The sequence below is a fragment of the Camellia sinensis genome, chromosome 8 (genome assembly GCF_055761805.1).
Source record: "Camellia sinensis isolate YWXY chromosome 8, ASM5576180v1, whole genome shotgun sequence".
NCBI lineage: Eukaryota > Viridiplantae > Streptophyta > Magnoliopsida > Ericales > Theaceae > Camellia > Camellia sinensis.
Window position 1 is genome coordinate 18,966,093 of NC_138968.1, and position 16,381 is coordinate 18,982,473.

Sequence of the window (16,381 nt, forward strand, 5' to 3'; positions counted from 1 at the left end):
CTTCAATGATGATCATAAATGTTTCACTGTAATTCAAGATATGAAATTTCATTTTCAGATAAAAATGAATAACGGTTTACAACCGTTTCAAAAGAATGTAAGTTTGTCATTTAATTTTACAACATGACTAGTTTCAATCCATTATTAATGTTATATTCATCAATTTTTATATTACAACATTTTTTGCGGTATGTCAATAGTAAACTCGAGTTTATCAAATTAATTACAAAATCAAATATTGTTATTTTTCAACGGTGATCATAAATGTTTCACTTAATTAAAGACATGTAATTTCATTTTCAAATAAAAATAAATAACGATTGAAAACCACTTCAAAAGAATGTGAGTTTGTCATTTAGTTTTACAGCACAACTAAGTTTTCATAATTTTTTATATTACAACATTTTCCTTTCACTAAATGGAAGCATTCATAATTAAAAAGTTAAAAAATCAAACTAAAAGATTCTTCTCAAACGAAGGCTAAATCTAAAGGTAATTACAAAAATAAATCTCAAAGCTTGAGTACTATAAAAAAAAATAATTTTTAATTTTAATTTTGTCAATTTAAATTTATTTTTTATTTATTTATTTTCAATATAAATCATCTACTTGAGTAAAACTAACACAAAAATAATATTTTAACTATTAAATTCAATGAAAAATTACCATTCAGGTATAATTTTAAAAATTATTACACATTAGTGAAAAAATTTATGATTTTAATTTATAACATTTATTTTTTTTTTGCAAAAATTAATTCTCCTAAATTCAATGTAAGGATACATAAAATGTTTAAAATATATTTTTCATTTAGTTTAATGACTAAACTATTTTTTTTCCTGTTTTTACCTAGCAAAAATAAGAAGATAGTTTAGATTGAAAATAAATAAAAAAAATTTGATTTAAATTACTAACATTCGAAACTCATGATTTATTTTGCTACAATAGTCACACCCGGAGATTTTTTTTTTTTTTTTGAAATTACCCCTAAATCTAATTATAAATTTAACCACATAAATTTTTTTTTAAGTGTATGTAGATTAAATGGATCTGAAAAGTTTTAAAAAAATGATTAAAATATTAAAAAATTCATTGAAAAAAAAAATACCAATTAAAAACTTATAAAATTGTTTATGAAAGGTGGTGAGACCTCATTATAGAACTATTTTATTCAGATTGTTTCAATTTTAGTTTGAGCTCTGCTGGTGCAAAGAGAAGGTATTGTGCACGCAATGCACAACTCTTTAACATGAGAGTGGGGCTTACACATGTGGGGTCCATGTGGGCTCCACCTTTATGTGAGAGACTTATGCATTCTCTGCACAATACCCTTTGTGTACTTAGGCTTCGTTTGGCAAGTGCCTCTTTTAGTCAAAAAGTCAAAAAGTTACTAAAAAAATCAAAAAGCCAACAACCTATACCAAAAAGTCAAAAATTCTCTTTTCTCTCTACTTTATGTACATCTTTTCGTAAAAAGTCAAAAAGTCATCCCAAACATATTAGTTTTTTTCACATCACATTTTAGCCAAAAAAATCAAAAAAATTACTAAAAAAACATGTTCCCAAACGAGACCTTAGTCCAGGTTTGTTCGGCTCCATAAGGTAAAGATGATTAAATGTGTGGTGAGATTAAGTAATAAAATTATTAGTGTAGTGGTATTAAGTTGGAGATATAGAATAAAAAGTGTTTGTTTGTACGCTACTAGATTAGTAATGCTATAAATAGTATTAATTTATAAAATTAATAATTTTTTAATTTTTTGTATTTTTTTAATATTATAATTATTTTTTTGTTCTAAAAAATATAATTTTTACTTAAAAATCATTTAAAAATTCACTAATCTCCTCACTCAATTTATAATCCCAACCATTCCATAGCTTTGTTAGTCTTATCACATGGGGATTACTAGTCCGATTGGATAGTTAATTTCCTCACTTGTGTACCCAATCAAACACTCTTTAAGTGGGTCATACGAATTATTAGTCCAATCTCCCTTTCTAAAGCCCCCGTTTGTTTGGGGTTTTAGGGAGGGAATTGTGGTTGATTGTGAGATGGAACTTACTATATAGGGTGCTTATTTTGAGAGATGAGGAGGGGACTCTTCATCCCTTGGTATTAGGATAGGTCTTGGAAAGGGGATTGAGATGGAGGAGGTAGAGATAATATTAGAAAAATAGTATCAAGGATTATAAATTTTTTATTTTATTTATTTATTTATTACATTTTGGGCATTTTTTTTAAACATTAATGTTTAATTTTTTTGTAAAGTAAAAATCACTGTTTTATTTGTTTTATTTTTTTATGGAAATTTTATATTTTTTTAAATTTTTTTACATATTGGGCATTTTTTTTGAACAGTAATTTTTAATGTTTTTGTATTTTTTATTTGTTTTATTATTTTATATTTATTTTATATAAAAATAATTTAACAATCCTTACACTAACAACTATTATCAAAACAAACATAATTTTACTTAATCCCCTCACTATCAATCCTTTCACTATTAATCTCCTCATTATGAATCCCCTTCATTCTACCTCTGAAAACAAACGGGGCCAAAGAGTCAAACAAACAAGACTTTAGTATTTCTCTCTTGGTTTTTTAGCAATGTTAAAGGATTTAGAAAAAAAATAATCAAAACAACAGAACAATGAATGGTTGAGATTAATTATGTGTAGGTTTCAATATACAATAATTATATCTAGCTCACACATCTACTTTCTGATTAAATTTTTGAGATATTTTTTTATTGTCTATCTATTTTTATTTTTATTTTTATTACTAGTTGTATAGTTAAATTTGTATCTATAAAATTATTGGATAATAAAACTCTTATATAAATTTATATATTTTCAGTTTGAGTTGTGACAAATAAAATGTAGTGGGTATGCATTGGAGAGCCAAAAAAGCGTATTAGTAATTTTAATTCACAGTATCATTTCATTTACCGAATTTATTTAATTCGAATTTGTTTGAATGAGACTTTTTTTTTTTAGAAGAGTCTCCCACTTCTTTAGAAACTCACGAAAAACTCTTCTGGAGTCTCATTTGAACAAATTCGGTGGATGAATCATTAATCTTTATTTCATTTGATTCTAAGAAACAATTAATTTTTTTGAAATGATAGGAAACAATTAATTAGTACTCAACAAAATGTCAATGTAAACAATTAGTACTCATCAGGGGATGTCCAGGATCTTCATTCGTGCGCGCTTTTGCGAGTAAGAGCTTGAGGGGTGAACTCTGGTTCAGGTTGGTGGATAAGTTTCGATGCTTTGTTTGGGCGGAAACATGGGTGTTGAAGTCGATCCAGATCTGTCTAGTTTTCATTTGAGCGCTCCTCTTCGGGTGAGAGTTTGAGGGGTGATCTTCTTCTAAATGTATGGAGGTGTCCCAGCGGTTGGTCGGTGTTTTGGTTGGTGTGTGGAGCTGCAGTGGGTGTGGGTGTTGATCTGTCTTTAGGTGATGATCTGTGTAGAGCTGCAGTGGGTGTGGGTGTGGGTGATGGTCGGTGTGTGGAGCTACAGCGGAAGAGATAGTAGTGGCAGTGGGTGATGATCTGTCTTCGGCAGCAAGTGTTGGAGTTTCAATGTCAAGTTCAGCAGGGGTGTTGCAGGTGGGTGGAGTTTTGGAGTTTGGAGGTTGGAGTTTGGAGTTGCAATGTCCGGTGAGCTGTTGGCTATGGTGTTTGAAGCTGTGAGCTGTTGGTTGATGGGTGTTCAGGTGAGCTGTTGGCTATGGTGTTTTCCGGTGGTGTGGCCTCGGGAGTGCAGCAGCATAGGCGTTGTGTAGCCTTGGGAGTGCAGCAGCTTAGGTGTGGTGAATACGTTGTGTTCAGGCGGGTGGTTGGCTCCAGAGAAGGCGTGGGTGTGGGCTGCAGAGTAGGCGTGGGTGGCGTGGGTCTTGGGTAGTGTGGGCTGTGGGAGTGTAGTAGGTGTATAAAATATTTGGGTTACCAGCTTAGGTGTTAGAATTGATAATTTTAGCAGTTTGGGTGTTTTGGTGGGTTGATTTTGTGAGAAATCATGTATTTTATTTTCTGTTAAGTCCTTCTTAACTTTTTTTGTTTGAAAAAAAAAAAAATCGTCAGGTCGAGGGGTTGGTTGTATGGTTGCGAGTAGCAGTAGTAGGGGTATTTTGTAATTTTTGAATCTCTCTCAGTGCATTTCATCTTCCTGTACCTTTAATTTCATGTTATTTAATGAAATTTTTCTTTGCTGATAAAAAAAAATGTCAATGTAAAAAGCCAAGGTTTACCTCAAGAATTTTTTTTTTGGTTGATCTTACGTGATAATATTTATATGATACTCTTAACAAATAATAAATGGAAAAATATAATAAGGCTCCATTTGATTTAACGTTTACTAATTTTTGATGTTTGGTTGCATAAAATTGGAATAAAATATTTTTCAACAAGTTGAATGAAATTGACTTGCGGATTTGATTTTCATAAATTAATTTCCAGTTGATACTTTCATTTGAACTGTGTATATGAAGGCGAAACTATTGGGGAATTTTCAACATGATTTTTAAAATTAATAATTTAGTTTTTGGGTGTTTTTAAAATCTTTCTTATCTTTCTATGGAAAGCTAGAAACAAGCTTGGGGACTTTGTCCGATATTAGAAAGAGAGGAAAATATGAAACACTTAATAAAGTATTATATGGAATATTCTTTTGAATATGAACTTGTGTAATGGAAGTTAGTGTACATGCACACACATCATAAGGATGGTGCACCATTTACACACAAGCGCATGGCGTAGGTAGTAGGTTGCGCTTTGATGGCACACCTTGCATGAACGAATCGGAGCAAGGCGCCATGAGGGCGATTTCCTATTTGCACAATCCAATGGTCAAACCTGATCAGATGTAATCAAGGGACATGACCCACTTCATCAGGTGCATCAAGACTTATAAATTGGTTGTGAATCCCGCCATTTCCATCATCCAAAAATTCTTAAAAGCGTTCTTGCAATTCTTTCGCTCTTTGATTTAGAGTTTTCGATCAAGAGTTTTTTAAGTAAGTTTCTGCCTTACTAATACTCATTTTCTACAGATTTGATAATAAGTGTCTTGATTTTCTTGATCATATCAAGAGTATTTTGATCTTGATAATCAGTGTAGAGGCCAGTAAACTTGATCCTTAGATCAATTTCATTATATCCTTGAGGTAAATTTGCTATAACCCCCTGCACACTTATTGGTAGATGCAAATATTGTATTTAGGAAAGTGACTAAGTAACGCGACTTGAAGGAAATCTTTTTCTGGTTACATAGACAGAGTGATTGCCAATTTTCGATGACCTGAAAATCGCAAAGTGAAGAATTCAAGACGAATTTTTCCAACAAAAACACAATAAGGCTCCATTTGTTTGAACATTTACTAATTTTTTGTGTCTAGTTGCATAAAATTGGGATAAAATATTTTTCAACAAGTTGAAGGAAATTGACTTACGCTATGATTTTCGTTAATTAATTTACAGTTGATGCTTTCATCCGAATTGTGTATATGATGTGAAAGCTATCAAAGAAAAGTCATATTTTTTTTGTAGTAAAAATTATGGATAGCAAAGTTATAGTATGCACTTTTAAAATTACAATTAGAAAAATTATGTTTTTGTGATAGGTAAGTACGTTAATTTCTTGTAGGGGCTTTGGAACCCAGTGATAAGATGGAGTGAGGAGGTTGGAACCTAGTGATACGCAGGAGAAAAGTGGGAAGCCAACTTGGATATCTCAAGGAGGCAGTGTTGGTCACCATATTCGTAGATAACATCCCAGACTCAATGGATCCTAAAGGTTTGTTCAACCTTTTTCGAAAGTTTGGTCTGGTAAAGGATGTGTTCATTCCAGGGAAGAGAAGGAAAGCTCAAGATCTAGATTTAGGTTTGTAAGAGATGATTGTGAGGTGGCTGCACAAATGGCGATTCAGAAGGCAGATGGTTTGTGGTGTGATAACAAAGCACTGAGGGTTAAGAGAGCAGAGTTTCAAAAACCTCAGCGGTTTGGTCATCTGGAGCCCAGGGGGCTAAGTAGGGGAGACGAAGGACGAGTGGAGAATCAGTGGTTTCATTCAAAACAGAGGAAGGGTAACGGAGTCCAGAAATCCTATGCGGGGGCATTACTAAGTGGCGATGCTAGTGCCAAGGAAAAGGTGGTCATAAAAGCTTATGAGGAAGGTAATGGTTGGAGGTATGAAAGTTTAGTAGTGCAGTTGAGTAGCTTCTTAGGTTTCAAGGACTTCACATAGGAAATGTGCAATAGAGGGATGAAGGATGTGATTGCAAGAGAGGGGGTGACAGACTAGTCCTATTAACCTTTCCCTCAGCACAACAAATACAGGAAGGGAAGTTACAATTGCAAGGGTGGGGGAAGCAGTGGTGTGATTCTATCAATGAATGAGGGAAATGTCAATTTGTAGAGCAAGAGAGGTGCATATAGTTGAACTGTTTTGGCATTCCCATCAATCTTTGGAGTATTACGACAATCCGCAGTATTGGTAGTTATTGGGGGGTGGTAGTTCAATTTGAAGAGGATATCAACAATCTAAAGTCTTTCAAACAAGCTAAAGTTAGAGTGATTACAAGCTATTTGGAGAGGATTAACACAACAATCTTTCTGGAACACAAAGGTAAGCATATTCCAGTTAGAGTCTGTGAAGAATTCCCTAGTTGTTTATTTCCAAGTCCTACTGAGAGCAGAGGTAGGGAACATGGTCAATTGCACTCCAATGGAAAAGAAGAGCCACCAATTGTCTGGTAATGGTGGTTGCAGCAAGATTGTGGAGCAAGTTTCTTCAGAAAGAGAGGGGTTGGAGAGTGAAGGATTTGATGTGGCTAGTAGGGTATTGGAGTCTGTGATGGGTAGATCAGATGTGCAGGGTAGGGAAAATGATGGTAAGCATGCCAAAGTAGTGGTTGACATAGAGGGTAGCATGGGGACTGGCTCTGTAGGTGCATGTACCAAGGCGAAGGGGTTGGTGCAGGATGTTAACCCTCATCAGGTAATCATGAGTATAGTTCAAAATATGGATGAGACTATGTGCAATATAGGGCTACTAAGGGAGCTGAGTAGGCCAATGAATGCAAGGCCTAATATAAATTTGCAAGTCCTACTTGGAGGAGTGTAGGTGGGGCCTGAGCCCAGTGGATCTTATAAGGGGTTGGGGTCGAATTTGAGTGAGAGTGTGGCCCAGTCTTCACCTAGGCCAATTTTGGCCCAAACAATTCATAGAAGTATGGTCAAACGGACTGCGAAAGTGAGTAAATTCAAGGAAGTTGTAGTGCAGAGAGGGTGTAAGTCCTGGAAAAAGGGTATAGACCAAAGGAGAGGCACGGTCGGCAGACTTGCTTTTCAAAGGGGAGCCATCCTCAGAGCTTCATCAGTAGCAGCAGCTTCTTCCATGACTATTTCCCAAAGTCAGGCTGTGAACAAAAGGAGGCACTTACTGGAGGAGGCTAAGTCAACAGTGAGGGTGGGCACTTTATTGGAATGGACTGCCAAAGAAAAGAGGAGGAGGTAGTGAGCAAAATTGTTGAGTTGAAGAGAATGATTTAAGCAGAATTGCAGGTGATGCAGGGGCAACCAGAGCCTAACTGGTTGCTAGCAGGGGATTGGGTGAAAGTTGTGAGTTTACCATGAAGATTTTATCATGGAATGTTAGAAGGCTGAGAAGGCCAGAAAAAAGGGGAAAAAATTAAGAATTTGGTGAGGGGGAGGAGTGTTGATGTGCTCTTACTATAAGAAACTAAAAGAAGCTCAATGGATGAATATTTTGTGAGATCTATCTGGCCTTATGAAGGGATGGAATTTATGCTGGTAGATTCAGATGAGAGTGCTAGTGGTCTCTTGTGTATATGGAGGCCACATGTCTTTGAGCTCAAGGAATGCTGCTGTAGTAAAAATTTCATCATTCTATCAGGTACCTCATGTAATTCTTTTCAGTGTGTATTAGTGAATATCTATGCTACAAATGAGGTTCTCAAGAGGAGACAATTATGGGACACTCTGGTGAATGTCTATCCAAATTTTCCAAATCCTTGGTGTGTGGAAGGGGATTTCAATGAAATTAGATACATGGGTGAGAGGAAAGTATGCTCTTCTAGAGAGAGGAGGACGAAGGACTTTAATGAGTTTGTAGAAAAGTTAGAACTGACTGATTTGCCTATGCTAGGTAGACAGTATACTTGGTGTAATGCACTGGATGGGGACAGGTGGAGTAGTATAGATAGATTCTTGCTAGATCTGAAGTGGATGAAAAAGTTTTCTTTTAAGCAATGGGGTTTACCTAGGACAATCTTAGATCACTTCCCCATTTTGCTAAAGGAGGATGATAGGGATTGGAGACCAAAGCCCTTCAAGTTTATTAATGCCTGGTTATCATATCCCTTCTTCATGTCTGAAGTCAAAAAGAGGTGGGAGGAAGCACAAGTTCAAGGGTGGGCAGGGTTTAGAGTCATGAGAAAGTTGAACATGCTTAGGAGTCATTTAAGGGTGTGGAATAAGGAAGTGTTTGGCACATTGACACTCTTCTAAAGTCAGCAGAGGAGGAGTTACATGAGTGGGATCTGAAGGCAGAGTCTAGGCCCCTTGATGAACAGGAATTAAGGAGTAGAAGAGAAGCTCGAAGCCAGGTGTGGCAACTAAGTAAGAGTAAGGAAATGTTGTGGCATCAAAAATCTAGACAGTTGTGGGCTTATACTGGTGATAAAAATACTAGATACTTTCATATTATGGCTAGTAGAAGACAGAGAAAGAATATGTTAGACTCAATTCTGGTGGAAGATGTGAGCTTAAAGGATCCAGCTCAGGTGAAGCAAGAAGTGGTTAGGCATTTCAGTCAACTATTCTCTGAGAACTAGAACTCTAGGCCAAAAATCTTAGGCCCTTTTGCTGTTATTAGTTCTGTGGCTGCAAGAAATCTGGAAGCTGTGTTTTTTGAAGTTGAGATATAGGAAGCACTTCAGGATTGTGATGGGAATAATGCCCCAGGCCCAGATGGTTTTAACCTTACTTGCATTCAAAGGTGCTGGCATATATTGAAAGGGGAGATAATTCAATTGTTGCATGAGTTTCATTCAAATGGCAAGCTGTCCAAAGGGGTTAACAGTTCCTTCATTGTACTTATTCCTAAGAAGGATAATCCTATAGGTTTAGGGGACTACAGACCTATTAGCTTGGTAAGCTCTGTCTATAAGATCTTAGCAAAGGTGATGTTCAATAGACTCAAGAGGGTCCTCCCATTTGTGATCAATGAGGTGCAAACAACTTTTGTGAGTGCTAGATACATTCTAGATGGTGTGCTAATAACAAATGAAGCTGTAAATGAATGGAAAAGATCAAGGAAGAAAGGTATCATACTTAAATTGGATTTTGAAAAAGCCTATGATTCCATTAATTGGGAATTTTTGTTGTCAATGTTGAACAACTTTGGATTTGGTGATAAATGGATTGGATGGATGAGGACTTGCATTTCTACAGCTATGGTATCTGTCTTGGTTAATGGTGCATCCACAGAGGAATTTCATCCATAGAAGGAGTTAAGGCAGTGAGATCCTCTTTTCCCATTTCTGTTCATTATTGCAGTTGAAGCTCTCAACCTATTATTAGCAAGGGCAAAAGAGAAGGGCATGTTTAGAGGTGCCATAGTTGGATCAAATGAATTGTGTATCTCACATCTCCAATTTGAAGATGAGACTATTGTATTTTGTGAAGGTGATATGGAAAAATTTCTGAACATTAAAAGGGTATTGAAGTGCTTTGAAGTGATGTCTAGCTTAAAGATCAATTATCACAAGAGTGTAGTATGTGGAGTGGGTTTCTATGAGGACCAAACTAAGGTATTTGCTCAGAGTTTGATCTGTCTGTCCAAAAAATTACCATTTAATTTTTTAGGGCTGCCACTAGGGGCCAATCCTAGGAGGATGAGCACATGGAATCCAGTAGTGGATAAGGTGAGAAAGAAGCTGTCTTTTTGGAAGATAAAGTTGTTGTCTTTTGCTGGGCGACTGACCTTGATTAAATCTGTACTCTCTAATCTGCCAATCTATTTTTTTTCAATCTTTAGGATGCCTAAGGGGGTTGTTAATGCTTTAGTTAAACTGCAATCCTCTTTTCTGTAGGGTGGATCTGAAATTAAGAAGAAAGTGCACCTGGTTCATTGGGGAGAGGTTACCAAAAGCAAAAATCAAGGAGGTTTGGGAGTGAGAGACTTAGGTGAGGTGAATAACTGTATGTTGTTAAAGTGCTAGTGGAGATATGGGTCTGATGATAAAGCCCTGTGGAAATCTGTGGTATGCTCATGTAACAACCCTCACCACTGTTTACTGATAACACCTCTGATTAGTGCTAATCTATGATTAAGCACGATTAATTGACTGACTGACTGAATTACTGAACTGATTGATTGACTGTACTAGTCGAATGTAATTATATCTGTTTGATTGCTAAACTATCTGTTCGTGTTCATGCTTTAAACTGCAAATTGAAGGCCTTATCGGCGGCCGAATCCGAAATCGATTAATGTTTTATGTCAATTGGAATTAATATGATTTAATGGTATATTTAATTAAAATGTTATTTGGTATGGTTAAATTAAATCAAACAATGTAATTACAAGATTTTGGCCTTAATTACAACTTTGCCATGTTAGTGGCCTACTTTACACATCACTTGAGCTTCATTATAACATATTGAGCCTCTAGAGATAACATTTCATCAGCCCATTCTTGAGCTCATAGCCGATTAGAGAGAGAGAGAGAATTAGGAGAAATATTGATATCAACATTTCATCTTGAATTGCTTGGAGATTTGAAGAATCATAGAAGAATTGCAAACTTGAGCCTTTATACCTCAAATTGAAAGCATAAGGTAGAGGAACCATCTTCTTGAACTTACATTTAAGTTAGTTCTTACATGATTCATGTTATATTGAGGTTTAAAGTCAAGCTTTGGTTCAAAATGTTGAAGTGTAGCTTCTAGCATGCATACATGTATATATTGTTGAGTTTGGAGGTTTGATTTCATAGAAATCTTGCATGCATGTACATGTTTAAGTCCATGGTTTCACCATGTTTTAAGAAGAATTGGCTCAATTGAGCGAGTGTTTGAAGCTTTGAAATTGATTGAATTCATGGATATTGCATGTTCATCATGTTCTTGAAATTTGGTTTGAAATCATGTTTAATTGAACTACCTTTGGGCTTTGATTTCTCAAATTGATCTTTGAAACATGTTATATTATGATTTTTGAAGTGTTTTCCAGAAAATTAGCCCAAAAGGATCGAATTTGGTGCATTAAAACTTGGTTTTGAGCTTGGGACTCAAATCTGGATTTTCCAGATTTTGGTCGTCCGCTCGAGCGAGGAAAGTGCCGCTCGAGCGGGGAATTCGAGCTCCCAGCATCTTGCATTGTTTACAGTCCGCTCGAGCGAAAGAACTCACGCTCGAGCGAAGCCCTTTGTTGCATGTCCGTTCGAGCGGGAAAAGTGGCGCTCGAGCGGGACCTCTGATTTTCTAAAATTCTGAAAAATGTTTTCTGAATACATCTTTGCATCCTCATCCCATCCTAGGCGTTATTAGGCCTAGTTTAAGACATCTTAATGAGGATATAGATGTAAAACCACACCAAGGCAAATTAGGGATTAAGTTATTATTTCCCAACTGTGTAGCTTAGTGTGTGTTCGTTCTGTAACTGTGTAGGGTTGGCATCCGAGGAGACACTCTAGCTTTACTATAGTCCAGAACTCTGTGAGTAACAATTGTGTAAAGATATGTTCAACTGTGAATATTTCTGATTGTTAAACTGAACTGCTTTCTAAACTGTTACTGTTAACTGAATGAATGTATGTCCTCTATTCTGAACTATACTGTGGCATCCTTAGCAACTACTATTTACTGTTACTGCTACTGTTACAGAGATCTCTGTCGGTTCCCATGTTGGAACCACTACTGTTTACTGTTATGATGGCCATCATTCACTGTTTGGTCTGTTAAGACCCGGACTTTTAAGACCCACTGTTTACTGTACTGCTATGCTAATGGATGTACCACATATGACTGAATGACTGTTATGGCCTGAAATATGAGCCACAAACTGAATGACTGATATACTGATTGAAATGACTGTTTTCAATACTGAAAGGACATTCATTCTTAACCTCTTTACGCATTATGTTATTCACTGGGTTTTAGCTCACTGCTCATATATATATGTAGGTGTACAGGCACTGGACCGTTGCTAGAAGCGTCGGGGTAAACTCCAGTTTTGTCAAGCCAACCACTGTGCCTCACTGCGAGGTTCCGAGCCTGTCAAGCTATGGCTTAGGGGTGTTTTAATTTCCCCCATCTGTCTCTGTATCTGTTTTGTATAACTGTTTAGACTGTACTGTACTGTTTAATAAGGATTAGGTCCCTGTTCTGAATGATTGCAAATGTTGTACATACTATTCTGTACTGTTCATGTATATATGTATGAAAAGTCTTTTTGCATACAGACTGTCACAGCTCATTGAACATTGTTTATTTACTATATTGGCTTCCGCCATGCCCCTGTACTCTGTATTACTATATTACTGTTAAGCAGGCCTTCGGTAATCTCGGATTACTGGCCGGTTACGGTGCTAAACCCATAGTGGCGGGTTTGGGTCGTGACAGAGTGGTATCAGAGCGATACTTAACCACGAGTTATACCGCAAACACGTGTCCAAACGAGCTATAGGATGTCCAAGAAAAGAAGTTAGGGCATTGCATGAACATGAGAAGTGTGTGTGGCCATGACTTGAATAAATATGCTAATGTGTTAATGTGTAACACAACATCACGGCTTCAAATGACTTTCTTGTCGACCGGATCCCACAATCTATACCCAAATTCATCACGCCCATAGCCAAGAAAAATACATTGTCTTGACTTACTATCAAGCTTGGACCTCTCATCTTTTGGAATGTGAACAAAAGCTCGGCAACCAAACACTCTCAAGTGCTCATAAGACACATCTTTGCCGGTCTAAACTCTTTCAGGAACATCACCATTCAAAGGATAGCAAGGAGACAAATTGATCACGTTAACAGCAGTACTCATTGCCTCACCCCAAAAGGATCTTGGCAAATTAGCTTGTGAAAGCAAACACCTTGTTCTTTCCATAATGGTGTGGTTCATCTTCTCGGCAATGCCATTTTGTTGAGGAGTCTTCTTAATTGTCTTTTGGTGCCGAATACCTTGGCTGCGACACTACTTATCAAATGGCCCAATGTATTCACCACCATTGTCTGATCGGATGCACTTCAATTTCTGCCCTGTTTCTCTTTCAACCATGGCCTGAAAATGCTTAAATACTTCTAGAACTTGATCTTTAGTTTTTAGCAGAATAGCCCAAACTTTCCTTGAATAATCATCAATGAAAGTAACAAAATAAAGTGCACCACTATGTGTTCTAACTTTTAAAGGACCACAAACATCCGAATGAATCAACTCCAAAACATTTTCTTTTCTAGAAGCAACATTTTTATGAAAAGAAACTCTATGTTGTTTGCCCGCCAAACAATGAACACAAGTTTTAAGATGTGTACCTTTCAAACTGGGTAGAAGCTCTTTCTTGAACAAAACTTGCAGCCCCTTTTCACTCATGTGCCCAAGTCGCCTGTGCCACAATTCAGTAGGAGTATCATCTTCAAGTGCATTGACAACACCTTTACAAATTTTTCCTTGCATCGAATAAAGTGTATGAGTCTTCTTTCTCTTAGCCACCACCAAAGAACCCTTTGTGAGCTTCCATATTCCATCACCAAATTTGTTGTTGAAGCCTTCATCATCTAACTTCCCAGTAGAGATCAAATTGAGGCGAATGTCGGGAACATGCCTCACATCTTTAAGCAACAACTTGCAGCCCAAATTTGTTTCCAAGCAAACATCACCCATGCCAATAATCTTGGACAAACCTTCATTACCTATTCGAACAAAACCATAATCTTCTTCGGTGTAGGTAGTGAAGAAATCAACTCGAGAAGTCATATGAAAAGAAGCACCGGAATCAATCACCCAATTGCTCTCTTGGCCCACAAAATTGATACAATCATCTTCACAAATGACCATGAGATCATTGGTAGTAACTACCGTTGTGTCTTCTTACTTTTTATCCACACTTTTGTCATGCCTTTTCTCCTTATTCTTGAGCTTTCGGTGTTCCCGCTTCATGTGCCCTTTCTCATGGCAATAATAGCACTCAATGTCTTTTTTTGAAAAAGAACCATCTTTTGATTTGTCACGGCTTTGATCATGACCATGAGGAGTCTTACTCCTCCCCCTTGTTTTACTTCGACCTCTCACAACAAATGCTTCTGAATGAGAGGAACCCGCTGATTTTCTTCTAGTTTCTTCATTCAACAGGCTACTAGTGACTTGGCCCATTGTGACAACTCCATCGGGTGCCAAATTGCTAACGGCCACTACCAAAGTCTTCCAACTTTCAGGCAAAGAACTAAGTAGCATCAAAGCCTGCAACTCATCATCAAAAACAATTTTCATAGAAGCAAGTTGGTTAACAATACTCTTTATTTCATTCAAATGTTTCGGAATAGGGTTGCCCTCTTTATATTTTAAATTAACCAACTTATGAAACAGAAAAGCTTTATTTGTGGCTGATTTCCTATCATAAAGGCCTTCTAATTTTTTTTCATAAATCATGTGCTGAAGTTTCAGTAGCAACATGATGAAATACACTGTCATCAATCCATTGATGGATAGCACCAACGACTTTTCGATTAAGCCTATTCCATTCATCATCTTTTATACCCTCGGGTTTGCCACTATCACCCTCAATGGGTCCATACAAATCTTTACAAAATAATAAGTCCTCCATTGATTTACACAAATAAATAAACCCAATTAAACCGTAAGGCTCTGATACCAGTTGTTAGGGAAAATATATGATTCCCCACAAGTAAATCAATCAATGGGAATAAAAACTAATGCGGAAAAATTAAATAAAAAGCAACACAAGAATTTTACGTGGTTCCCTCAATGTGAGGTATGTCCACGGGATCGAAATTCGATTCACTATCAACCAAATAGTTTCCAAACGATTACAAACGAGACACGAATGGTCTCACAAAACCACCCTTAGGTGAATTCCAAATAATCACAAATAAACAAGAGGAAAGACCTCACCAAATAGAAAAACCAAAATCTTCAAAACCAAAGTTGTAGAAGATCCAAAATAACGAACCAAGTTATGCTTCAAAGCACAAACCCAATGAAGACAAAACAATCTGTAGCCGCCGTTATTCACCAAGCAAATTCACTGTATCAGGAAGCACTAATCTCACCAATAATTAATGATAACCCAATGGATGCTCACCTTTGAAAACAAACCAAAAACAATAAGGCAGCCGTACAGCCCCTATTCCACCGAATTGAATTGGCAAAATTCCTCTGCCACACCTCACGGAAACATCAAAATGATTTGTGCCTCGAATCATTTTGCCCCGAATGCCCCTAATGCCCAAAACGACGTCGTTTTGGGCATTAGGTTTTTTTTTTTCTTTTTTTTTTCTTTTTTCCTGCCATTGTCGACCTGCAGAGGAGAGAAGAGGGAGAGGGAGAGAAAGAGGGAGAGGGAGAGGGAGAGGTCGCGGTCGCCGTCGTCTCCGATCCGTCGCTGATCCGATCGCCGATCGCCGCCTCTGCCATCGCCGATCGCCGCCTCTGCCATCACCGATCTCCGCCTCCAGCCCATTTTTTAGGCCCCCTCCAGTCCCCCTCCTCCTCTCCCTCCCCCTCCCCCTCCTCTTCCTTCGTCTTCGTCTTCCTGGTTCTGCTGAAAAAAAAAAAAAAATTCAAACCACGAAATGACGTCGTTTCGTGGTTTCGGGGCATTAGGGGCACCCGGATTCCAGCTCTCAATCAGTTCTCTGGAAACATATATATATATATGATTAAATCTTTGGTTTGTTTTATCAAAATCTTAGTTGTATCCAAATTTAATTGGGTCACCACAAAATTAGATATAATATATAAAAATATATTATAACTAATACCAAATCAAATTAAACTCTTTTAATAAACCAATTGGGTCCCACACTCCAACAAAGAGATATACCCCAACACTACAAACACATATACAAGGACTTCCCCACCTCAATTACTTACCTAATTTGATTTCACCTATTTCCAAACAGTTCCAAAATCTCTGTTTGTCCACGTGTTTTTGCTAAATTTCACTTCATATCTAATTGTCATATATCTCCTAACTCCTAGGGGTAGCTCGGATCTAAAAAACACAAATACGGACACGTGACAGACATTGATATACCAACTTGGAAGTTTTCAAAAAATGCAAGACATGACACTTAGGAGACACGTGCAAAATATATAATTTTA

At 37.0% G+C, this 16,381-nt stretch overlaps 1 protein-coding gene and 1 pseudogene across 1 annotated transcript; one reads left to right on the forward strand and one right to left on the reverse strand.

The window, feature by feature from the left end:
- The first annotated feature begins 6,716 nt into the window (after positions 1–6,716).
- Positions 6,717–10,254, forward strand: LOC114304285 (uncharacterized). Its single transcript, XM_082884984.1, has 6 exons — positions 6,717–7,007; positions 7,949–8,434; positions 8,542–8,814; positions 8,959–9,508; positions 9,590–9,843; positions 10,126–10,254. The coding sequence occupies exons 1-6, from the start codon at positions 6,717–6,719 to the stop codon at positions 10,252–10,254; spliced, it is 1,983 nt and encodes a 660-aa protein (XP_082741110.1).
- A 449-nt stretch (positions 10,255–10,703) lies between these two features.
- The window catches only part of LOC114303778 (ABC transporter C family member 10-like), a 61,093-nt pseudogene continuing 55,415 nt past the window's right edge, over positions 10,704–16,381 (reverse strand).